Here is a 26,142-nt window from a genome sequence, read left to right as displayed (position 1 = left end):
GATTAAGATGGACAAAACAATTCTGGTGTTGTTTGTCGTTAACTGCAATCATAAATTCTCAATATCTAAATTTTTTTTTAGCAACATTGGCCCTCATTTTCCCTCGATACCGAATTAACATCGTGAAATGTTCAATCTATATTTCTAGTTTTGATAACACACTCAAGCATGTTATAACTGTGTGAGATTTTGTTGTTGTCGATTCAAACTAAAAGCCCGGTCTGTGACTCCTGCAGGGGGAACCAGAACCGAGAGCTGGCCCAGCAGTGGCTGGAAAAACTGAACGACCAGTGGGAGCTCCAGAGGTTCCTCCAGGACTGTCATGAGGTAGGAGGCCAGCAGACCGGTGGTCGGAGGATTTAAGCTCTCTTATTGTCATTTTCATAATTACTGATCAGAACAACTTCCAACTGGCTTTTTATCTTTTAGCGTGTTGTAATATGACGGTTTACATCTGTAAATATCACAGCAGCCATCTACTAAGTGAATATATGCTAATTGATTGTGATAGAATATACAGTATATAGTTTAGTGAGCATGTGGGGTATGTTTATGATATCTAAGCTTGACTTTCCTCCCATATTTACTGTGCACGATATAGTTTGAGGAGCGTCGTTACGTGTTGTCGTTTTGGAAAGTGTCCGTGACGTGTTCCACACCACACGCGTGTCCAGGTGCGCCGCACACGCCTCACCTGTGCTCCGCCTTGCAGTTTGAGCTCTCTCACCCTGAAGAGTCCGCCGGCTTTCTTTTCTGGGCCGAAACCTTGTTTAGTTTCAGCAACTTTCTCTCTTTGGCTCTGCTGAATAATTCAGCGGCGCAGTTCCTCATCACTAATTCAAAAGGAGGAAGAGTGTATCTCACGGTCGACATGAATAGTGTGTGCGCACGTGTATGAGTTTGTGTGTGTGTGTGTGTGTGTGTGTGTGTGTGTGTGTGTGTGTGTGTGTGTGTGTGTGTGTGTGTGTGTGTGTGTGTGTGTGTGTGTGTGTGTGTGTGTGTGTGTGTGTGTGGATGAGTGACACTGCGTCAGTCTGTAGGAGGAACCTGAGCTCTCAGCTGGCAGGGTGTGTTCGTCTCTCCGGTCCAGGCTGCATCCTCGTGTTTCCTGCTACTCGCTGCTGCTTTCTATCCACTCGCACGCACATTTACAGTTTTTACAAAGTCTGATATTGTTGTTGTACACAAAAAAACAACAACCAACACTTAAGATAAGATAAGACTTTATTAATCCCACAGTGGGGAAATTTAGTCATCACAGCTGCATAGAAATACAGTTAGGAAAAAAAAATTACAAAATACGCATACAATCAAAATAAGATAGATACAAATATTATTTTTTTAGAAAAAAATTGAAATACTTCAGCATTTACACAAGCTTCTCCTGATCTTTTCAGTACTCGTATGTTTAGAGGACGTTAAAGTAGTTGTTACACACTCGCCCATATATGGAGCTGCTCTTTAACTACTGATGTTCAGCCCTGTTAGAATAATGACTCAAATTAAAGCTGAAAATCTGTGCTATTTATTACCATATGAAAAACAAAAGTTTATGCATTGTGCTAAATTAAGTATTTTAATTTCTGTGTTTGGTGTGGTAGTGGTGGTTATTTGTTGACAACACTGCAAGGACAGCATGCTTTGTGAAAAGTCACAAGGGCTCTGAACTCGGAGATCGGACTGCAATTTCACGTGGCGCTGGTTTTGCTGTTGTAAATGATTCTTCAATCTAAAAATATAGAAAAAAACACATTTGTTCCCCTCTTATATAATCTTTGAAGTCCCTCATCAACCTGCTTCTTCCATTTCATCCACAGTACAAGTCTGTCCTCGGGACAAAAGAAGTAAACTCAGGTGACACTGGAGCTTTTTACCTGCTCTAACCTCCTGGTCTGTTTGAAGAGAAGAGAAGTTTATAACCAGAGGCAGGATTTCTAAATACAGTGTGTGTTACACATGCCAAGTCCCTCTGTATAAATGTACTCCAGCCTGCTCGGAGCTTTTCCTCTGTCAGGTAGGCTGTCATAGTAAGATATTAAACTGAAGTCTGTCAACATGTGTGGTTCACAGTAATATTTTTTTAATCTTAATCCAAATCATCTCTTTCAGTTCTTTAAAACGTATGATTAGGTCTATTTCATTAGGGTTGGCAGCCAAAGGGACGTTTATATTATGACATTGGAAATCATAATTTCTTACATGTCAAATTGACGTCTTCAAATTGCTTGTTTTATTAATCAACAACCAAAATTGTTGATTAATTTGCTGGATTAATAGATTAACAGACTATGTTATTTGACTTCAACCTCATTACCTCTGTGTAGTTTCCTGTATTGTGGGTGAACTGTGGGGTTTTTACAGAGAGGCTTTTGTTTGATGTCTGTTTCCAGACTGAAACTGGAGACCGACGTGGAGTTAAAGTCTGATGAGGAGATGATTTCTCCTTTGACCCTCCTCCTCTCCCTCTTTTTCTTTTGTCCCTCTCTTTCCTTCTGACGTCAGACTTACTCATCTGCCTCCTCCCCTCTACCCATTCATCCCACCCCCAACTCACTGCCTCCTCTGCTCCTCCTCCTCCTCTGCTCCTCCTCCTCCTCCTCCTCTCTCCTTCATTCAATTAATTTACAGTCTGAAAGCGGGGGAGAAGGGGGAGGAGGCCCTCCATGACCTCTACAGTCATGAGACCTGTGCATGCGTGCAATCAAATGTGCAGTTCAAATGTGTGAGGCGTGTCGACTCACTTTAGTCAGTGTGTCCTTACCTGTCTGTACTGTGATAAACTCCAGGAAGAGGTGACAAAGTTACACAGAGGGGGGTTGGCGGGGGGAGTGGGTGGGGGATGGGGGGCTTGGAGAGAGAGGGGGGGGGGGGTCCATCGCTGGTCCGTTGAAGGGAAAAGAGGAGCAATCAATAAATCTAGCAAACCAAAAATCCCTCATTCAGGATCGGCCACCACAACCGTCCTACTTCACCTGTCTCTCCTACTTCACCTGTCTCTCCTACTTCACCTGTCTCTCCTACTTCACCTGTCTCTCGTGCCCCACTCTCCAAACCAGCTTCTCTTTTCTCTCAGTGTCCAAACATCCACCGTTTCTCTCTCTCTCTTTTCTCTCTGCTTCACCACTGCAGCAGCAGCAGCAGCAGCGTCAGGCGAGCTGGAGACAGAGAGTACAGCTGCCTGGGACTGCTGCAGCAGGGATGATTGGAGGGGGTGATGTGTGTTGAGCGGGAGGGGAAAGATAAAACACCAGCGATTGTAGAGGAGTCAGCTGTTAGCTGTTAGACTGCTTCGGTCTGTACAAGCGGAGAGAAAAAAACAACAACATCTTTTCTTCTGCTTTTGAGTCTTTCATTCCCCACGCACTCATCCGTCCTTCTGCTCCGACACCATTCAAAGCCCACCTCCCCCCACCTTCGCCGGCTCAGGCATCATTAGCCGTGACCGGCGAGCCTGGGGGCGTTGCCTGCACCCCCCCCCCCCCCCCCCAAAAAAAAAAATCCCAAGCCCAGGCTTTGGCTCCTCCCCCTCTCCTCTCATCCTCCTCCTCTCCTCTCATCCTCCTCCTCTCCATCCTCCTCCTCTCCATCCCTCCTCCAACCAGCCCGGCAGCTCGCTCGCCCGCTTGCTGAAAGTGTGAGGCAGGGGAGAGAGGGGGTGGGGGGGGGGGGGGGGGGTTGGCCGCCTGCCATTTTATTGTTTTGGGGAGGAGGATTTTCTTTTTCTTCTTCTTCTCTCAGTCGTCCTCTCGCTCGTCACTGATCCGCCCCCGCCCCTCCTCTCTCTCCTGGTTGAGTGCACAGCGAGTCCTCAGAGAGAGAGAGAGAGAGAGAGAGAGAGAGAGAGAGCGAGAGGGGGGGGGAGTGCAGCCTCAGTTTGAAGTCTCCAGTCTGTCTTCCCTCCAGTATTGTTATTTGCTCCCCCCTGCCTGGCATTTTACTCTCACTTTGGCTCACCAGGAGTCTTTCCTTTTGATTCCTCTCATCACTTGCTCTCTCTCTCTCTCCATCCGGCTCTGCGGTGAAGACTTTTGTCTTTTTTGCATGTGTGTGTCGGCAAACCAGCCGGGATGCGGACACCGGCGGCCGCCTGCAGCTGTGGGCTTCTCCTGTTAAACGCTGCCGGTAAAACGGGCTCCTCTCTTTACGGTCCGGGGTTAGCGGAGAGAGGGACGGAGGTGCAGTCGGGAAGATGTTGTTGAGGGAGAGACGGAGATGCTCGAGATGCTGATGCTGACCTGGATATTTTTTCGGTGATGCTCTCGGCGCAGGCGTGGGGGGACGTGGGGGGACGTGGGGGGACTCCAGCGCGTCTCGGCTTCGTGCGAGACGATCTGTGTGTGCAAAATGTGGAGATTTGACTGCTTAATGGAGAGCGAGGGGGATGTGTGAGTGGTGGTGGTAGAGGGGGAGGAGGGGGGGGGTTGTTTACTGTGTGGGTGTGTGTTGATGCTGTGAACAGTGTGGTCTGCTGCTGTGTCGCGTGCACATGTGAATTCCTGCCTCCATGCTTGTTTGGTACACGTGTGTTTGCCTACATGCGCCCGCTGCGCGTCATCAAGTGTCCACGTCTGTGTTTGACCTTGTGTTTCCCACCGTGTGCTCTCGTCTGCAGGACGCTCTCGTCGTTCATGTTGTTTTTCCACATGACACGGGCAAATAAAAACACACGTGTGTCTGATATTACGATAACGTGAACGCGTTCATCTCTTGTGTATTCAAAAAAATGTTTTTTTTTGTTTTTTTTGAACACTTCCTGGAACATCATCACCTCAAACAGTTATTTACATTATTTTTCCAATATTGACACCTCTCTCTCTCTCTCTCTCTCTCTCTCTCTCTCTCTCTCTCTCTCTCTCTCTCTCTCGCCCTCTCGCCCGCCCAGCTGGGGGACTGGGTGTGTGAGAAGATGCTGATGGCGAGGGACAGCAGCAGAGACGAGACCCAAAAGCTTCATAAGAAATGGCTGAAGCACCAGGCCTTCATGGCCGAGTTGGCCCAGAACAAGGAATGGCTGGACAAAATTGAGAAGGTGAGTGCTGCTGGCCGTTGGCGTGGTGGAGATGCATTTCTCCTGCCTGAAAGTTTGAGAGGGTCCTTCTGGGTTTGAGCCTTTAGCTTCTTGGAACGAGACACAACGCTGCTTTGTTGTTGTTGTTGTTGTTGTTGTTACTGTTGTTGGACTCAGGCTCCTGCTAGTACAAAGCTGTCAGGCTTCAAGATATTTATTTAACAGCAGCAGAATAACCCGTTTACAGAGCTCTGGGTCCAGACGATGTTTCCCTGACCGCAACAGAGTATGTGTCAGTTCACGAAGTCTGATCTCCTGACTCTCCCTGACCGTCTTCTTATAGTCCAGACACCAAAAAGTCATGTGTATTGATGTGTCCTTTGTTGGTTGGTGGAGGTGGTGGTTGTCTTCCTTCACACCCTGGAGTCCTCCAGACAGTCTGTTCCTGTTTATGCCTCAAAGAACAACAGTATGTGACCTCACAGGCTGCCGACCCCCTCCTGTGACCTTTTGGTTTGGCACAGTACTCTCACCTTCATTCACAACCACACCCTGTTGTCTACACCTTCATTCACAAACACAGCCTTTCGTCTACCCCTTAGGATTAATAGTTGATAATACGACCTATATATAAGTAATATGATATGGCATATATATATATGTTGTATTATTGTAAACATAACCTAGCACAGAATCGCACGCTGTCCAATTTTATTACGTAATATGTGACTTTTGACAGACAATCTGAAATTGTTAATACTTTGACGTGCAGCAATTTGTTTTGAAAGCTCACACGTAAAAGTGAACAGCGTGCTTTTCTTTTTTTGTGGACTAAATTGAATCTTTGTATTTGTAGGTGATGTGTTGTATTAGCTATGTTTTGGGAAGATTTATAGCAGCTGTCAATTAAAATTCACTCCTGGTGAGGATTTATTTTGATCATTTTTAAGAGATAAGCGACCTCTTACGACTGATTCCCTTCAGACAGGAAGCATCGCTGCCTGCTTGTTTTTTTTTTTTTTACCCAATGTCAGATTCATTTTTAACTGGTTTATACGATCGTCCTTGTGTTAAACACCAGAGTGCTAAACTCACTTAATAAAAGCGTAACAAAGCCAGTGGCAAGGGCAGAAAGTATGACAGGGGGTTTTAAATAGAGAGAGGAGCGCGCTCGCTCTGATACGATCTGTTTTATATTAAGGCGATTTACAAAGCACATCAGCCTCGTGTCTAACGCTGCATTCGACACAGATGTAATTGGGTAAGCCGTGTTTTCCCGGCTGCACGGGGCTGGTTGTCTTTGAGAAGTTGCCGTCACGCCTCTGACCGGTTGCAGGGACATGAATCTGCGTGTGTGGAATCACTGCTGGTCAGTCGAGCTGCAGTTCAAGGCCACGTTTCCTCCGCTGCCTCCGTCTCCTCCCTGGTTTGTGGTACTCAGTGTTGTGTTCGGCTCGCTGAGGGCAGTGAAGGTAAAACTTACATGACATTAGCTCACGTTTGACCACAGAGGGCCCTGCATGTTATGTTGCTCATAGATTTCTGCACCTTTCCAGTTACTTTGGCCTAAAACTCCCAGAAATGAAGGATCACAGATTGTGTACTTACTGTACATGAAAACATATTTACTTGTAGGTTGTGTGAAACGTGTTAGGTTCTGGTCGACATCGGCGTTTAGTGAAAAGAGGCTAGCTAATGCTACAGCTACACTCATCGCTTGTTCGTTTTTTCAAGTGATGCTGATTCCCATCATCGGGTCGTGTTCGACGGTCGTTCTCAGCGGTGACTGTGCCTGTCACCGTTACAAAATTAGACATTGTATGTGATGACCCTTCAGATTAAGTAACAGCGAGCGGCTGCTGAAGTTGTTTTGACGTGACACATGGATGCTGATGGACCCATATGGGCTGTTGTAGAGACTCAAGTGTGTGACTGTATTGTTACTGTATGACATAAACACAACCTGGCAGTACGTCTGTTATGAGGAAAGCCAACGAGCTGCAGTATTTTCCAGTGAAGCAACACTAAAGTTATATTTATTATCATAAAACTTTGCACTTGTGCTGCTCACTGAAACAACGAATATTGAGATACTGAGTATATTTCAGTCGTAACATCTCTCATCATACTGATATGACAGAGCACACAGTTGACTGTGGCATAGTGGCGTAATCCTCTGCAGTCTCATACTGGGCAGGGCCCAGAAGTGCAAACTCCCCGGTGGAAGCAGCCGAGACACGACGCCGTAATACAGCGGCGTGTGTTGCCTTTTGCTGATAGGCAAGACAAGTTTATTTGTACGGCACATTTCAACAACAAGGCAATTCAAAGTGCTTCACATAAAACCATTAAAAGCATCAAAACATGAGGCAAAAGCGAAGCACATTAAGGACAGTGATTCAAACATTAAGCAAGCTAAAAATAGGATGAAGTCACAGTGTAGTTCAAGACATGAAATACAGAAATGCAAGACATTAATCAAGATCCTCAAATCTGGTTCAGTGGCAAGTGCAGCCAAAGAAACAGCCTGTGAAATTATATAATTACAGCTTAAATAAAATACATTAGACATTTCAGCTTGCAGTGGCCAGTTTACTGAAGTAGTTAGAGCCATTAAATGTACATGTGGGTTGTAACTATCGATAAATATTACAAGCACAACTAAAAGAAAAAAAACTCTCTCTGTTGATTTCCTCATGCAAAAAAAAAAAAAAAGCTTCAAATAAAGTGTTAAGTTTGAGGTTTTTCATCGTCTAAAAGCTGCTCATTATGTTTCTTCCATAGTGGGCACTGTGAAGGTAGTGATGCGATAATATATGCGTGTTCGTTCATATGATGGTATAAAATATGTGTGCTAATGATGTGGGGGATGCTGGCTGACTGATGTGTAATAATACTCAGTGACATGATGTTGAGAGTGCAGCGCTACGTCGGCTGAGAGTGCTGGGCTGTTTCCATTATACATTCATGGGTCATATGCTGATGTGACGGAAGAGTCGGGTTACTGAAAAGTGCTTACAGAAGGGGAGAGGTGAGGAATATACAAAAGGGAGGAGGCAGGGAAACACTGGAGAGCTATGTTGTTTGAAAATGAAAATATTAAATGTCTGGTGATGAAGTTTTTGTGGTCAAATCTAATATATTATTCTCAGGAATAATGGTTGTGGTTGCCTAACATGTTGGTGTCAAAGCATCTGTTCACCTGGAGCTCCAGAAATATCACACACCGTATGTTGTTGTTCTAACGTAGTATAAAGGAGTCCATTGTAGTGTTTACGCCCACGTGTAAAGATCAGAATAATGCTTAAAGCTTTTCTTAGTTTCAATATGCAGTTAAAATGATGTCATTTGGAGGACAGTAAAAAAACAACAACAATAGTGTGCACAAACATTGGTGAAATCTATTATATTTTTGATATTGTAAACAGATAAATGTGCTTTTATAAAACATTTTACTGCAAAGAGAACAACAAGACTGCATGCAACTAAATCAAAGGAGTGAACACTTATATTTGGATACCTGTTTGTCATCTTACTTTGAAGAGGCTATGATTTGTTAGTAAAAATTATACTTGAGATACAACATGAGATATTTCCTTTCTCCTTAATTCGGACATGTTCTACCAGAACCCAAACTAAAAACCTCTTGTGATCCACTAGTAGCATGTCATCACCTTTCGTCTAAAATTCGACAGCCATTTTATTTTTTTTATTTTATTTTTTTTACATTTGTAATCTGTATATAATAAGTGCACGTGTGTGTGTGTGTGTGTGTGTGTGTGTGTGTGTGTGTGTGTGTGTGTGTGTGTGTGTGTGTGTGTGTGTGTGTGTGTGTGTGTGTGTGTGTGTGTGTGTGTGTGTGTGTGTGCATATATTAAGGATATGTGTACTGTGACTTTTGCACTTTTTTTCAGAGAGTGGGGAAAGTTCATCTCCCTCTTAAAAGAGCTGTTTATGCGTGTGGACTTGTTTTTGTGGGTTCAAGTTCAAATAAGCGTTGATGGAATAGGGAACATATTCTACCGGAGTAATTCTCATAACAGCGTTGGTGTGCATCCGGCTCTGCTGGTCACCACTCGTGCTCTTCGGTAGCAGACTGTAGTCACACCAGGCTGCCTGGCTGTTGGCAGATAGACAGGGTTTAGCTTCTGAAGTCATAGGTAGCAGCCATGTTCACCCCAAAAGCCTTTTCAATGGCCGTTGCCTAGCAACTTGCAAATTTTTTTTTTTTGCCACATAACATTCAGTTTTTGGTTTTGTTTCATGTCAGTGCTGATAAGGATTTGTACTGATTGCTGACTGGTGTTAGAAACGCTGTTCTGGGTTAAGGATTATACTCTACAAATTAATTGGTTGGATTCCCAACTGGGAACTGACTCTTGTTACATGTCATGCCCCTCGGTCTCTGCCCTTATTTCCCGTCACTGTCAAATAAAGGCAAAAAAAAATCCATATAAATAAACTTTGTCTTTGCTTTGTGCTGAAGTCCACATACGAATTAGGTCGGCAGGTAATGTTTCTAATAAACACATTGAACAGATATTAACAGTAGGTTAAGAGACGACAACTCCCTCACATAATTGGGTTGGAATATGAATCATTATTGCATGAAGTTATTCTCGTATTAGCGTAGCGTTGAAATGGAGTCCTGTTCATTGTGGAACTTGCTTTCTAAACACTCTGCATGTCCTGTCCTGGTTGTGTCTGTCTGCTGATGTCCTCGGAGAGTCTTCGGTCTATTTTTGTACGGGGTAAGAAAGAACCCTTCTCGGCTGTGTGGGACTGTGAAGCGCAATGGCTGTTTTTCAGGGTAGCGTTCGCCATCTGAGGCCACGTGTCCGTGTTTCAGTGTGTACAGTATTTTGATTCATCAGACCGGACAAGTTTTCCACTTCACCTCAGTCCGTCTCAAATGAGCTCGGCCCCAGAGACAGCGTCTCTGTTTCTGGGTCTTGTTCATGGTTTCTTCTTTGCATGGTAGAGTTTCAACATATGTTCACCAAATAATGTTTTTTCCGAAGGGTTTCTGAGCCCATGCAGTGATTTCCATTACAGAATTGTGTCTGTTTTTACTGCTAACCAAAGATCACGGCCATCCAACATTGGTTTTCGGTCTTTTCCTTTGCATACAGAGACTTCTTCTGATTCTCTGGATGTTTTACTGATATTATGTACCGTATATGAAATCCCCAGGGTTTCCAGACTATAATCACAACAAAGAAAACTAATGCTGTGAGCGACCATCTAACGGAGCAAATACCTTCCCTGTTTGTCCTCCTGTTCTTGTCTTCTCTGAAATATCTCTTTCCATGTCTCTTTCTTTTCCTGTTTTCCACAACATATTTCCATTTGCTAGCCAGTAGTTGGACACCAAAGTTAAGTCATAGCAAGCTGAACAGATACACAGCTGATTGTTCTTGTATTAGCATGTACTGTATCTTAACAACATCTTCACCACGACATGATGTCCAAGTACCAAAACTCTCACTACAAGTTGAGCTTTACGTAACATCAAGCCGAGCTCTGTTCAAACCTCAGCGTGGACTGAATAACAGCAAAGTTGTGGAGTTACAGATGCTTTAAAAGATTATAGGATTTTTTTTTTCTTGGAAAAACTTCTATTTATCTAATTTTGATGAAAAGGAGATGGACTTAAACTGTTTGGGGAGACCCAGGCCTGCTTGATTTAGTCTCCGATTTAAACTTCATTTTAATGCCAGGTCTCGCCTCCGCATGTGCCACCGAAACAAACTCCCTTTTTCAAGGACACCGTCGCTGCATCCATCGCTGAGCACTGACCTAGACAATTGTGATTGGTTTACAGAAACGCAAACATGCCAGAGCATTTTTCTTTTCCCCCGTCCTTATACCAGAGTGCAGACAAACCGTTCTCCAGCGCAGTGGAGATAAATCTGGCAATGTGAGACGACTCTGCAGTGACAGCGGACCCTTGAGCAAGACACGATCAGCTGCAGCTGCGCTTGTCAGTGTTCACCCGTTCACACTTTTGAGGGAGTCTGAAAGGATGTAATTGTGTGTGGAGAAAAAAAAAAAAAAGCACACAAACACACACAGAGAAGCGGATCTATCGTCGGTGACAGCCCGGCAGAGGAGGCCTTATTGGGATGATTATGACGTACCTTGGCCGGTCCGTCGGCCCGTCGTGACGCCAAGCGGCCCGGTGGCATCTGGGGCGACGTGTCCCCTCTTTCCTGTGCTTGCGGTGGTTGCCAGGCAACGGCTGCCCGACCACCCTCCCTTCTCCTTGTCCTCCTCTCTTCGTCCCGCTCATGTGTGAAGGTCACCGGTCTCTTCCCTCAGTCTGCTCTCTGTTCTGCTTATTCCGCTTCCTCCCGTCCTCTCGTTCCTGCCTCTGACCCGAAAACCGACCCGGGTCCGCCATCATCTCGGTCGGTCCGGTTCCTTCAATGTGTTTTAGGTGAGACGAGGAAGGAGGAGGCTCCCGGAGGTGCTTTGAGCGAGGAAACGTAGGTGCATCCTGTGTGGAAGTCTTTTACCGCGATGGCAACATCAGATGATCTGATAAGATAAAACAACATTGGACAAGATGGACCGCTGTCAATCAGACAAATTACGTGGAAAAAGTCATAGTTGAGTCAAAAGCAGTTCAAATGTTCTTCATGGTTACTTTTAAGATATGAATATTGTGTGTTTACAATCTGATTCGTTCACAAATTGCACAAAGAAGTTCTTACTTTATTTTTTTCCATAATCCAAAAGGTTTTTGGTTTCTTCCACTTTTTTTTAATTGTGCATTTCCACTGCTAAAATAAACTGCAGCTTTACAATCCGTTCTTTTATTATCAGCCTGATCCTTAAAATGAAATCAGACTTACTATACCTGTAGCCTGTCACAAACAAATTGGATTTTATAATCCTGTCTACTTGTGTTATATCTATCAGTTGCATTCTGTGAATATATCTCTACTCACATTCAGTCTTATGGGCATAAACGATAACTTAATTTTACATCGAAATGAAGCTGCAATGACTGAAGGGCGTCCCATTTTGTAAATACATTTCCTCTGTCCTCCCATCTCTTCCCGCATCTCTCTCTTCTCGCATGTCGGAAGGAGCTAAAACAGGAGTAAGGGAAGGCAGGAGCCATGTTAGCTGCATGTGGAGGACCTCGGCTCCCAACCTCACAGCAAAAGATCGCAGAGTGCTGCTTGGGAGTGTTGAGATGCAGCCGGCAGCAGTAGGTGTTAATGTTGTGTTGTGTAGAGGTCCAAATCTAATAAGCTGAGGTTTGCACTGTTCTCAATGTATAATGTAGTGTTTAATCAATAACTGCTGTTCTGTAGCTGCAGAATGACTTGGGCTTCTGTAACGAGCCAAATAAACAAATCTGAACATATGTGGATCACGACGAAGTTTTTGAATGAACGACTCGAGTGAAAGTGTGTTTAAAAACTCTCTCTCTCTCAAAAAACAAACAAACAAACAAACAAACAGCTTGGATGTAAAAGTATTTTGTTGTTGTTGAGCCACTGGTGCAGGTTTCGGCTTTTCCAACTGAAAATAGCGACCAAGTATTTCTATTCACGTAGCTGCAAATCGATGCAACAGCAGTCGGCACGCTTTTAGAAGGTGCGCCGGTTGTAAAGACACACCTCGTCTTTCTGCAATGTCTGTAATCTGTCTCCGTAGTGGCCGAGACCAAACAGAAGCCGCTCGCTGTTCAGGGTGATTTGCTTCAGTTGCAGCAGATTGTGTTTGTTCGTGGATGTGAGTATGTGGGTGTGTGAGTGCACAGTGGAAATACACTCTTCCCCATGTAGCTGCTAGCCTGAAGCAGAAGGCTTTGGATTCCCTGCCTCCTTATTTACTGGTGAAGAATGACAGTCTCAACCTCTGCTGCTGGGCTTCACTCATTCCCGTTGTGATATCACTATTTAGTGGAGAGGTGAATAGTTTGTGATGAACCGACCTCAATGTCTTAATGAAAATGAGTATATAATGTATATTTTATTGGTGTAACATTGAGCCTGGCTTGCGTTTATTTCTATTTTAAAGTGTTTTGTGTGAGTTTGTAGCGGCTGTGTACGTGCTCCTGTCCTCATGTACAGTCTGAATCATGGTGCTTCCAAACAGGCGCTATATCTGGAGGAAACAGGCTTTATCTTGTTCTTCTGGCCTGTGAGTCAAAAACTAAATTGGAGCTGGAGAAACAACTTTGCTCATCCTGTATCTTGTGGGTATTTATTATTTTGTATCCCTCAACATTTGTAGCCGGGCTCGGCTATATATCGCGTTTAAACATTTATCAGCTAACATGTGTGCATTATTCATGTTGACATATGTAACTATTGGATGTTGGAACATTTATTATGTGATTTGAAGCATGCAGTAGTTTGCAGTGCTAAATAAAAAGTCAAGGTGATTTTTTTTTTTTAATTCAGTAGCTGCTGTTTAGCAATAGTTGTTCTTTTAATCCAGACCAGTTTTGATGTAATAACCTCATATACAAATTACACGTAAATGCAAAGTTTGATATGCACATTAGTGCACCGACGATCTCCTTCCCCTTTCCTGTAGTGGACTACATGCAACTGTGTGGTGAAGCACACTGTGCATTAAGCTTTGACCTGTGGTTTTGTGCTGTCTCTGCAGTATAAGAGAAAGTGTGTGCGTGAATGAGTGTGTGAGTAGGTGTGTGTGTGTGTGTGTGTGTGTGTGTGTGTGTGTGTGTGTGTGTGTGTGTGTGTGTGTGTGTGTGTGTGTGTGTGTGTGTGTGTGTGTGTGTGTGTGTGTGTGTGTGTGTGTGTGTGCAGTGAGAGCATCAATGGGGCACTTTCTCTCAGAGCAAACGGTGAACTGAGACGGTGGCCTGCTGTTATATTTTTACTCCTTTCAAAAGTTTTATTTAGATACTTTGGCAAAACTGCTCCTGAAGTGTTGGTGTTGTAAAACTCGACTGGACAGACGTTGTTTTCGAGCTTTTAAACGTCTGTTACAACGGGTGTACACTGATATATTTGCTGAATTTGAGGCTTTTGAGATGTCGCTGCCGTAGTGGAGTCCATAGTGATACAGGAGTAGAACCGACCACAGAGAGCTCAGAGTCCAAACTGCTGCACAATATATTTGGTATATTGTATATGATCATATTCATCATGTTTATATCAGTAAGAGTCTTTCTTATCCCTTATTGAAACTATTAGTTTATCTTTGGCTTTAATCCTGCAGGTGGTCTGCTGCAGCAGCTCCGTCTGTCTGCACTACAACAGAGTGTTTCTCTTTCTGTCTTTACTTCCGTTAAAGTTCAAATCAAAGAGGAAAGTGCGGTGTAAAGAAATATAAACCCATCAAAGTGTTGTCTTCTTTGCCTCCCCAATCCTGGGGCACTCTGAACTTTCTAATGCGGTCAGTCCAAAAGAATACACTCAGAGGATTGTGAAAGGCAAAAACAAAACAAAAGTTCAGTCCTTCTCTTCCACTAGTCAAAGTGATGCTTTTACAGCAGCACAGAGGCACTTTTAAGGTAGATAGCAGAACAGCTCTCCTCTCTGCCTGTAGCGAGGCACTTTCCCAAAATATATGTCATCACGTGTGTGTGTGTGTGAGTGTGTGTGTGTGTGTGTGTGTGTGTGTGTGTGTGTGTGTGTGTGTGTGTGTGTGTGTGTGTGTGTGTGTGGGTGACAACTTATCTGCGCTGCACCAACAGCACGAGTAGTGAAGCAGACGATGATAAAAGACAACGTGAGGACAGGACAGAGATGTAAACGTGTTTGGAGAGAAATGTTCTTTGTTGAGTCTGTAACCTACGGGAGGCTTCACACATAAAGTCTGAATGAACTGAATTTTAACGGCCAGGAAATCTGCTGTCGTGTCGACATGAAGTTTCTCTTCTTTGGCTAAAATACGTAGTACATCACAAAGAAAGCAAAGAAAGGTGATTTTAAGCTGTGTTCCAGTTCCTGTATTATATACTATACAGTTCACACTATAAGCACTAATCATCACCGCATAGTGTTTAAATAGATATTATACCAAAAAAAAGTGAACATGCCCTTTTTTACTTTTAGTACGAACTACATCGACCCTTAAAACGTGCATGTAGTACAAGTACAATTGGGAAATACTACTTCATAAAAATGCATCTTGAACTTTGACCCACTTTTCATCTCCGTCGCGATCTGAAGCGAACGTTTGTTGTAAAAAAGAAAAAGGAGGTGATTTCTTCTTCTTCTCCTTCTTCCTTTTGTGGGCGGAGCTTCAGCGCCACCAACTGTCTCGGCGTAGTAGAACATCCTGGTACTTTTGGCATCCTACGTCTAACATACTAAGTACTGGGACAGACTAAATCTTTTTCTGTCACCTTTGGAAGTCCTCTGCCATTTCAAGGATGATACTGAAGCAGCTTCATTGAATTGCATTCTGGAGAATAGTCATAAAAAAAAAATAAGAAAATCAGCCGTATATTGAATTTTAACACCAAATACTGGCTTTGGATTCGTGTGTTGTAAAGATCCGGGATACCTTCGTTTATCTATTCTGCTGTTTTGGGCCATTTCTGCTGCTCATTGCTCGCATCACTCTTCTCCGCACCGGAAGATTTCCCTGATGGAGGCAGCTCGTGATTTCAGTGCGAAAAACAAAAAAAAGGCAACAATTATTCACATCAAAATGGATGTGGACGGGCAGATGTGGAGTAAATATTGACACGGTAGCTGCGGCGGCGCTGAGCGTGACAGACCCACTGACCAACAGGGTGTCAGCGGTAACGCTCAGGAGCAGATGTCCACTGTGAAACACACACCAGGCGGCCGAATGAGGACGACCCGTCTGTCCCTGTTAGCGTCACAGGTCTGTCAGGAGTCCTCTCTCTGTGTCCTTCGGGACTCTTCTTCTTCTTCTTCTTCTTCTTCTTCTTCTTCTTCTTCTTCTTCTTCTTCTTCTTCTTCTTCTTCTTCTTCTTCTTCTTCTTCTTCTTCTTCTTCTTCACTCTGCCTACTTTCCTGATTTGGTTCTGCGTCATATATGCTCTGAATGTTTGTATCGTCTTGTCGTGCTCGTTGTAAACGCCATCATTTCAAAGAAAGAGAGATTTAGAGCGCTTGTTTTCCTTTATTGGACATCTTATCATGCAGAGAGAAGTGATTGACCTGTCATTCAAACTGAGGGTAGAGTTGGTGTGTGGCAGCTTTCAGGAAGCCCAAGACGCTCTCTGATGTCACATTAAACTATTTTTCTTAAGTGCATTGAGCACATTATTTATTCAATACTTATTTCCATCACCAGATGAAATTGATAGCAACGTCTGAGAGATTCATCACTTTTACTGCTCGAAATAGCTCCTTCAGTGATTTTGTGTGTCTTCCATAACTCTTGGTGAATTACAAAAAGATAAAATGTATTGGTGAGAATCAATACAGCAGAGACGGAGATACCGTAACACGTAGTCCCTCGTATATGCATCGAGCTCCAAAAAACACTTGATCCCTCGCTTCCCATGATGCCACCCGATAGCATCTTTCATTTGACCCTCTCGACTCGGTAAATGGCCGAGCTCCAGCCGAGATAACTGTTCTCGCGGGCTGAGTGCGCCTCGCGACTAAAATCCCCTGTTTTCACGTGTCGAAAGGGAGGACGGTCGTATTTTCCCCGTTTTGCGGTGGGATCTCTGCAGATACAGTTTTGTACGAGCGCGGCTCCTCTTTGAACTGCAGACCGGCTACGTGAGCGTTGGAGCAGCAGCTCTGAGCCGGTGGGCGAAGCTGCTCGAGCCCACGCAGCCGCACAGAGAAACTCTACACCAGGGTGACGTAACACATGAACACCGGCAACTACAGGACATATTATTATTTGATCATTTAGTTGGAGACAAACAGTCACCGTATCTGAAGATCTGATACGTAATCAGTACTCTTTGTGATTATTAAATGTTATAGATATCACGTGTAATATTATCAAGACATTATACGTAGTAATTAACTCTTTTTATGTGTTGCAAAATGTACTGCATACAGTACTTTACACAGAAGTCCATATATGGTAAATATAAGGGTAAACTATAAAATAAATGGCCATGTTTTGCAAAACTTGATATATTCAGAAATATTTAATCAAATTCAGATTTGTGAATACTTTGTAATATTTGACTTAACATTGTGCAAGTTAAACAGTTATTTCAACAAAAATAGCTTTTGAGGGAAGCTGTTATTTTTGTACACGTTATGCCTCTGATGGATTTATGGATTTATGATTTGGGGTTTTCCATGCGTCCGTGTATAACCTTACCAAGAATGAACTGAGCCGATTTTAGAGAACAAAGGTGAAGGTCACCTCACATTGACCCAGGGGTCATCTCCCAACATCTCAGGAACGCCTCGAGCAAATCTCTTTGAATTGAAGACGAACATTCACTTTGCTTCGAGGACGAACGGGATCGATTGTGGCGAACAAAGGTCAGAGGTCAACGGCAATGTGACCTCACGTCCGTCTTATTCGTACATCCCGACTCCTTGTCAACGTGACATTTCAGAAACAATTTTTTTTACTCGGCCTCAAGTTTGAAGCGATTCGAATTTGGAAGTCAAAGGTTGCTGTGACCTCACAAAGCCTGTTGGTTTAATTATGACATCATTTCACACAAAAGACTAACAGGACGAAATGATGAAGTTAATGACATTTGATATCCAAACGGCCAAAGTTTCAACTTCACTGTGACAAACTATTTCTCGGCCATCGTTTACCTCGAGTACAGAAAAAGTATTTCACGTTATTGTGTTTAGTGAAAGCAAAAAAAAAATAATCCGCGAGGTGGTAATTCTTATTGATATTTCATAACTCTATCGTCTCATTTTAACTGTACTTTTATGCTAATATTCACCGTGGTGTATAACCAGACATTTCTTCAACTGTTGTCTCGCGGATATTTGGACCGGAAACTTTTCCTATCGCATCAGTTCCACCCCGTTTCCAGTCATGAGGCAACGCTGCATGTCTGCAGATCTAACGATAACCTGAGGGAGTCAGTGTGTGTGTGTGTGTGTGTGTGTGTGTGTGTGTGTGTGTGTGTGTGTGTGTGTGTGTGTGTGTGTGTGTGTGTGTGTGTGTGTGTGTGTGTGTGTGTGTGTGTGTGTGTGTGTGTTGGGGGGGGGGGGTTAATGCTGTCCTCTCTGGATGATGAGTCACTGCTCAAAGATACTTTTATCATCCTGCTGAAACGTCTTGGCAGAGTTTGAAATCACCACCAGCCAAGCAGCAAATGTTGGAAAATTTAGTCTTTGGCAGAAAAATGGGACACAATCACAGTCAGACTGGCAAAAAACATATTTGTTCAAAATCTCTTGTAATTTTAAGTTCTGTTACATAGTGTTAGCAATTCAAAAAAAAAAAATGCAATTGGTGGTATTTGTTAGCCAGCGGGTTTCACGTGTCTATTAATACCCCTGCTTTATCTTTTTAGACGTGTACAATATTTAAGAGGACTGGCAAAAAACAAGCACGTTCATGGTTCCAGGAGGACGAATCACATGACTCTGGCGATCCTCAGACTTTTCCTCTAATGCCACCGAGAGTTTGGCACGCTGAAATAAACCCGAAGAGGGATTGCCGTTGTCCCTTAGTTTCAAATTCAAGGCGATGCCTCAAAAGTTCTCATTTGTACAAAATGCATGGCAGCAACAAGCAAAGCATTTATTTTTAATAGATGTCCAGAAATAATAGTGAAAGTGTTGTTTTTGTGGAGTCTACCCATCCAAGGACAGTTCTTTATATCAGGTTTATTTTCTCACCTCTACAGCCAGTTAATTATCGCTGCGTTAATATATCAGGATGGCTTTAGACGATGATGATGTCATTATTGTATAATATACGAATCAAACCGTGTTCAGTCGCCTTTCCAATTCTGGTTTTGGGAGTGCGATAGTTTAATGCAGAGGGGGATGCCACCGATTTGGTTTCATTTATTTTTTTTATGTCTTTCTTTGTTTGTTTGCTTCTATCAAATCTTTTTTTTTATTATTATTATTATTTATTTATATCGGGGGTTTCCATGAGGATTTCACTGTGGGGGAGGCTAGATGAGTAAAAAAAAGGGAGCAGGTGAAAATTAGGAATGCTGCAAGTGTGTGTGTGTGTGTGTGTGTGTGTGTGTGTGTGTGTGTGTGTGTGTGTGTGTGTGTGTGTGTGTGTGTGTGTGTGTGTGTGTGTGTGTGTGTGTGTGTGTTTCAGAATGGGATGAGGAACAAAAGGGGGTAGAAATATGAAAAGGAGAGAGAAAGGGGGAGGGGGATTGGGAGGCAATTTATGAGGCGTTTAAATACATTAAGGTTGATTTTCTCCACACACACAATCACACACACACACACACACACACACACACACACACACACACACACACACACACACACACACACACACACACACACACACACACACACACACACACACAGACATGATCTTATTTACATTTACTTGATTAATTGTTTGGTTTATTAAATGCCACCAAACAGCCCAAAACCCTGAAGAAATAATAAAGAAAACCAGAAAATATTCAACAATTATTTAAGATGAGCGAAATTATGGATGATCCACAAATGAATGAATCGACTGATCCAGTTCTACATTTTATCGTCTCATTTACAGTGTATCCTGTTCATAGTTTGACAGTGTAAAAATCATTTTTACACAAATCTTTCTGTGGTTGAAACACCTTTCAACGTGAAGCTTTGTTCTACGTTGTGAGAAGTGGCTTCAGGTTTTCTGATTGTTAACCACAGCCAGCGGATCTGATCTGAAGCGGTTTGTCCTGATGTGTAATCTGCCTTCATCTCGTCCACTTCACATCTTCCTCTGTTGTTGTTTACTTTATATTCAATGTTTTGTTCTTTTATCGTGCAGTCAGCTGTTCTTGAACTGATGCTGCTTATTTTAATATTGACAGTTCATTTTCACTCTTTTTCACTTTTTTTGGACGTCACAGCAAAAAAACCCACAAAATTTACAGAAATGTCATTCAGATGATTTGATTTTAGAGTATTTGTTGTTTTTTATAATAAATTTGCATAGTGGTGAGGAAAAGGGGATTTACATGAAACTGATATGTGTTTAAAGAGTCTTGACTTTACGTTGATACTTCACAGCTGGTCTGTAGAGACAAGAGAGTCCCTGATTGATGTGTCAATTCATCTACATAATGACCTTATTATCAAAACAGGTTGTGTTTATTACAGCTTAGCGATTATGCAGTGGCATTTGGTGGCTTAATTGCCTTTTGTTTAGTGTTATATTGGCACATGCGTTTGACACATCCAACTGTCGACTAATTACACCTTGTCTGGATGTCATTGAATACCCCCCTCTTATTAAAACATGAAGTCTTACCTCGGTCTCCCCCCCTCCCCTTCCCATGTCCGTCATCCAGGAGGGGCAGCAGCTGATCCAGGAGAAGCCGGAGCTCAGCCCCGTCGTCCGGAAGAAGCTGGAGGAGATTAGAGAGTGCTGGCAGGATCTGGAGAGCACCACTCAGGCCAAAGCCCGCCAGCTTTTCGAGGCCAACAAGGCAGACCTGCTGGTGCAGAGTTACGAAAGCCTCGACCACCGACTGGGCCAGCTGGAGGGACAACTGGCCTACGTGGACCAGGGACAGGACCTCACCACTGTCAACAAGCAGCTCAAGAAACTACAGGTGCGTACGAGTTAAAAAAAAAAGTGTGTTTAAAGATCCACTGGTCAAACCGTCTCCATCTTCTGCCCTCGGAAACGTTTCGAGTTGTGATCTCTCCATGTTTTTCTCTTTCCCATAAGTCGGTCAGCTCTCAGCTGCCTTTGATTTCTTTCATGTTTAAACATGAATATTTAATCGACAGGACAGAAATTTAGAGAACGTGTGGCGATACCAACATGCTTCAGCGTGTCACTTAAATGGCACCAGCAGCTGATCTTATTAGCAAAATAGCAGCCGAAGAGACGCCCTTTCGCTGCATCATTTATTTCCACTCATGATCTACTGAAGCATTCTTTTGACACCTCTGGAGTTTGTTGTGTTTTTGTTTTTTTTAAGCCTAGTTTGGACCGACATCGTGAATTCTCCGTCTTTGTTTCTTTGCATGTGGAACTGTCTGAGACTGACTCACTGTTTACGTTATTATCGCTGCACAGTGATAGCCTCATCTCATTAATATTCAAACAGAACATCATGTTTGAAAATGACTAACCGCAACATTTCTCGCTGTTTGCCTGCGACGCGTACTGTTCAGCTTTTCATCTCGTTTCCGTGCAGCCGGTCTCCTGTATGTTCGCGCCAGCATTCATTTTTAATTTGTGTTGATGGCTTTGCAAACATTATAAGCCATCAGCATTCATTGTAACCCGGTAAGCTTTGGTAAGAGTTTCATCCCAAGATCATTTTACAAATACCGATGATAGCAAGTAATTAAATAATATATTTTTAAAACATCTGCCGGCATCTTCTGTTTTTTTTTTTTTTTTTTTGCTGTTTGACAACTAAATCAACAGAATTCATATTATAGCATTGATACGCTAAATGTTTTGGGACTGATGGGACACAGATTCGTGTGTTTTGTTATTTATAAACATATTGATCTTAAATTAGTTTTGTGTATTATTCAGTTTGGTGTGATTGTGAGCGACAGTGTCAGAAAAACATGACATACTGAAGCCTGTAAGCTCATAAGCTCCAACGATTACACTCACTGATTCCCGAATTATTCCCGATGAGCATGGCAGCTCTGCCAGTCATCAAAGTGTGTGTGTGTGTGTGTGTGTGTGTGTGTGTGTGTGTGTGTGTGTGTGTGTGTGTGTGTGTGTGTGTGTGTGTGTGTGTGTGTGTGTGTGTGTGTGTGTGTGTGTGTGTGTGTGTGTGTGTGTGTGTGTGTGAAAGCACTGCAAGCAAAAAGTTTCCACCTCCTCTCGGGGCTCCCAGTTGACACCAACAGGCCATTATTCTTTTTTTTTTTTAATTTTTAAATTATTTTTTATTATTATTATTTTAGATTTTCAAGGATTTGCACACTTTCACTATTTTTTATTTTTTTAACTATGGTATTTATTATATACATTATTGACTGTATATTTAGCATATTTATTATCTTTTTTTCTTCTTAAATTCTTCCGTTTTTTTTCTGTCCTGGGTCAGACGTGAGCGAGTGTAGCGTTACAATTTCCCTGTTGGGATTAATAAAGTATATCTGATTTGTGATTTCTGAAGATTCAGTCGCCCTCTCTGTTTTGGATGATGGAGTGAAGGCAGCACTACCTTGTCAGTTACAGCTGAGGTAAAACTCCTCCCAATGGTGTTGGCATATACAAGTACAGTATGGTGACAAGTTGTCTTGTTTACATCTTAACCTTAATATAATTAACATAATTCATTTTGAGGTAGTTTGGTGTAAAAAGTTCCTTTTTTTCTTTTCTTGGAGATGTGATGTTGGGATGTAACTCTTCATTTGCCCTCCAACACTGATGCAGGATTTTATACACAGCAGCTCGACCGCTCAGATTCATCCTCTCACGACTTCATTTCACCGGACATCTCTCACTCTCCTCTCCCACAGCATGCTGCTTACAGCTTCCTTTAACAGGTCGCCCTTAGCACTGCTTTACCACCTCATCCTAACTCCAAACTCCACTACCCAGCATCCATCCTGCCAAGGGGTACAGTAACCTTCATGTCTATCCTTTGACTCTTTTGGGTTATTTTCAGTCTCATCTTTGCTTTCATGTCCATCTTTGGTGAAATGAAGACATTTCATTGAACTGAATTGGGAAATGATGAATTTTATTGATCCAGTTGTTTATTTAAGTTATTATTTCTGTTGTGATCTTTCCGTACCATAAATGTCGTATTTCAGACGCTACAAAAAACACATTCATTAATTTTTATTCTGTATTTGATTATATTCTCAAGGTAAGTTTAAAAAAAAAAAATCGATAATTTTTTATTTCTAACTTCGATGTAAAAATGTTTGCGCAGGAAAAAAACCTCAAACAACAACAACAAAAACAAATCATGTCAAACTACTCATTTATGCATTTCTGTCTTTTCATCTCACTCATGCCATTTTTATCTTCTCTCCCGTGATAACGTATTTCTTATTCAACTCCTCCCAGTTTACTCTTGCTTCCCCTCACCTGCCTCAATCGCTTTCTCCTGTCTATTTTAATAACTAATACTCAATGCGCCCCACGCCCACCTTCCTCCACCCTCCACCCTCCACCCTCCCGCTCCCCCTCCTCCTCCTAATCCTCAGACCATGGAGACCCAGATGGAGGAGTGGTACATGGAGGTGGGGCAGCTCCAGGTGCAGTCAGCCTCCATCCCGCAGCAGACGCAGATCAAGGGGACGGTTGCCGGGAGACAGGCCGTCGTGGAGGCCAGGATGGTGCGTCTGATCGAGCCGCTGAAGGAGAGACGGCGCATCCTGCTGGCGTCGAAGGAAGTTCATCAAGTCGGTCGAGACCTGGAGGATGAGATCGTGAGTTGAGTGGAAATAAGCCAAGAACACAAACACACCTAAACTCACTGCAAAGGAAACAGGGAGCCTTCAAAGAGCAGTAAACTGTCCTGTTACAGCCTGAACGCTTGATGTATTTAACATTGCCCCGTATCTTCAGAGTGCCATGTTCTTGCTCGTTTGGAGACTGTACAAATGATTGTGAAGAAAAAAAACAACTTAAATGTTTTAAGTGACACTAAGTCAAGATGCATCCAAATTCTCTTAAAGATTCCTTTGAATTATCCACAATTGAATTAGATTCCACCTATAAGTTGAACATTTTGACATGAATCAAGAAAAACAAACATGCTGCTCAGACTATCAGATATTCTTGGTTGTAAATTGGCCGGATGTTTTAGCACCAGTCCTCGTTTTTGATTCCAGCCTGACTGTAATTATTCCCTCCCCAACTTCCCTGCCTCTAACTCTTTTGTGCTGTAAAAATAAAGACAAAAATGCTCCAAAAACATATATCCTTGAAAATATTTCTCTAAAAAATTACAAATTTGTATTACACTTTTCATGTAGATTAAAAAATATATATATATTTTTCTTTATTTGAGGCTAAATATGCCCAGAAATGCATGTGGGACTCAACAGGTTTTTATTTAATCTGTTAAATTTAACATAAAGAAACATTCACATAAACCATATGAAGTATGGATGTGAAGTGTACAAACATTCACCTCCTGCTGTGTATCACACTGTTGTGCTCGTAGTTGTGGGTCCAGGAACGCCTCCCGATGGCCACGTCTCAGGAGCACGGCTCGACTCTGCAGGCTGTCCAGCAGCTCATGAAGAAGAACCAGGTGAGAAAATCACAGGTCAAGTCACAAAGAAATCGACGTCATGTTCAAGCCCCTAAATTCATTCACCAGTGAAATCTTCTCATCATTGTTCTGTTTTACACGTCTAAGCAGTAACCTGCTCTCTCCTGTTATCCCCGTCAGACGCTACAGAGGGAGCTGCAGGGCCACCGGAGCAGAATCGAAGACGTCCTGGAGCGGGCCGGGATCATCGCCTCCATACGCAGCCACGAGGCCGACTGCGTCAGGGCCGGCCACGACCAGCTGGCCCAGCTGTGGGCTCTGCTCTGGGCCGAGACCGAGAGGAGGCAGCTGGTCCTGGACGCCATGTACCAGGCCCAGCAGTACTACTTCGACACCGCCGAGGTTGAGGCCTGGCTGAGCGAGCAGGAGCTGCACATGATGAACGAGGAGAAGGGGAAGGTGAATTCATTTGTCGGAAAATATACAAAAAACAAACAAAACAGCCAATAAAGTGCTCCTTGTCTTCTTTTTTTTGAATCACTCTCTTATCATCAAGGAAAGAATGAACTTAAAAGCACGTATGTGATATTTATCTCATTATGTTGGGTCCTAATCTCAGCGTCTAATCCACGCTGGATCAGGACTGAGAACTTGTGCTGTGTTTGTGTGCTGTTTTTATAGTGTAACGCGTGTTGTTTCCTCCTCCCACCAGGACGAGCCCAGCACGCTGCAGCTGCTGAAGAAACACTTGGTCCTGGAGCAGACCATCGAGGACTACGCCGAGACCATCGGCCTGCTGTCGCAGCAGTGTCGCCAGCTGCTGGAGATGGGGCATCCGGAGTGGTGAGCATGGAAACACACACGATCTGTCGGCCATCGCAACTACAGAAATGCATTTAATTTTCAGCATAATGACCACATTCGAATGTTTTTTTTATTTATTTATTTTTTATTTCAAAATCCACTCGTCAAATTAAAACTTTAAGAAAAGTTATTTTATCACAGGCCGTTTTTTATTTCATGTTTGACCTTTCGAAGACAAATGTGGAGTCTTATTGGTTTCTTTAACTGCAGCAACAGCCGAGCAGTTTTCAGAATTAAAATCATTTAACTTTGTCACCTAGCATTGGTCACGGGTTGTTTTAGCTTTTTAGGACAAAAATAATATTGAATTTAAAAGGAATCGCTCTTTCAATTCTAAATTTAGGATGATGGCAAATGGTACAGAAGAACTTCAAGGTTTTTTCCTTTTGAATTTTGCAGTCTAGCAAATATTCATATATTCATATTAAGTATTTGTGGCGTGTTAATCCATAAAGATTGTATGTGCAGGTTTCAAATGCAGCACGAATGCCCACATCCTCCTTCCGTCCGTCATCTGCCGACCTGTTGGAGGAAACTGAAGCTGAAGGTTTTTCTCTACTTGACCCGACACTGTTTTCTTCCACAGCGAGCAGATCAGCAAGCGGCAGTCCCAGATCGACCGTCTGTACGTTTCTCTGAAGGACCTGGTGGAGGAGAGGAAGAGCCGCCTGGAGCAGCAGTACTGGCTCTACCAGCTCAACAGGGAGGTGGACGAGCTGGAGCAGTGGATCGCTCAGAGGGAGGTGGTCGCCAGCTCGCCTGAACTGGGTCAAGACTTTGAGCACGTTACTGTAAGTGTGTTAGCAGATGGCGTGTGCAGATGAATAATAGATTGAAGAAAAACATTTTTATTTGAAATTAAAATAACAACTCTGGTCTCATTTGATTATGACATCAATTTATGTCCATTGATAGGACAGTAAATGTACCAATTTAAAACACGTAGTTTTATTTACTTTTTGCAGAATAATAGACGTTCATTTATTAAACTAAAGTCTTTTCTCTGGGTTAC

The 26,142-nt window shown here is 43.0% G+C and overlaps 1 protein-coding gene and 1 long non-coding RNA gene across 5 annotated transcripts in view; one reads left to right on the top strand and one right to left on the bottom strand.

Moving 5' to 3' along the window:
- The window catches only part of LOC138632603 (spectrin beta chain, non-erythrocytic 4), a 69,830-nt gene that overhangs the window by 29,137 nt on the left and 14,551 nt on the right, over nt 1-26,142 (top strand). For 2 of the 4 annotated variants that reach the window (XM_069718304.1, XM_069718305.1), the window contains exons 24-31: nt 237-327; nt 4,883-5,029; nt 20,403-20,666; nt 23,251-23,475; nt 24,216-24,305; nt 24,447-24,725; nt 24,979-25,109; nt 25,717-25,921. In XM_069718304.1, the coding sequence (XP_069574405.1) occupies nt 237-327; nt 4,883-5,029; nt 20,403-20,666; nt 23,251-23,475; nt 24,216-24,305; nt 24,447-24,725; nt 24,979-25,109; nt 25,717-25,921 (1,432 nt within the window). The other 2 variants (XM_069718306.1, XM_069718307.1) reach the window with 2 other exon arrangements.
- LOC138632611 (uncharacterized) lies at nt 1,391-3,396 on the bottom strand. Its single transcript, XR_011311824.1, has 3 exons — nt 3,027-3,396; nt 2,762-2,972; nt 1,391-1,729 (listed from the first exon to the last, which is right to left on the bottom strand). It is a non-coding gene; the product is annotated as an uncharacterized lncRNA (long non-coding RNA).

The sequence above is a fragment of the Brachyistius frenatus genome, unplaced genomic scaffold (assembly GCF_029030835.1).
Source record: "Brachyistius frenatus isolate BFR_SWC_R1_liver_20210118 unplaced genomic scaffold, ASM2903083v1 Contig_189, whole genome shotgun sequence".
NCBI lineage: Eukaryota > Metazoa > Chordata > Actinopteri > Embiotocidae > Brachyistius > Brachyistius frenatus.
This window is presented reverse-complemented; position numbering and strand designations above follow the sequence as displayed.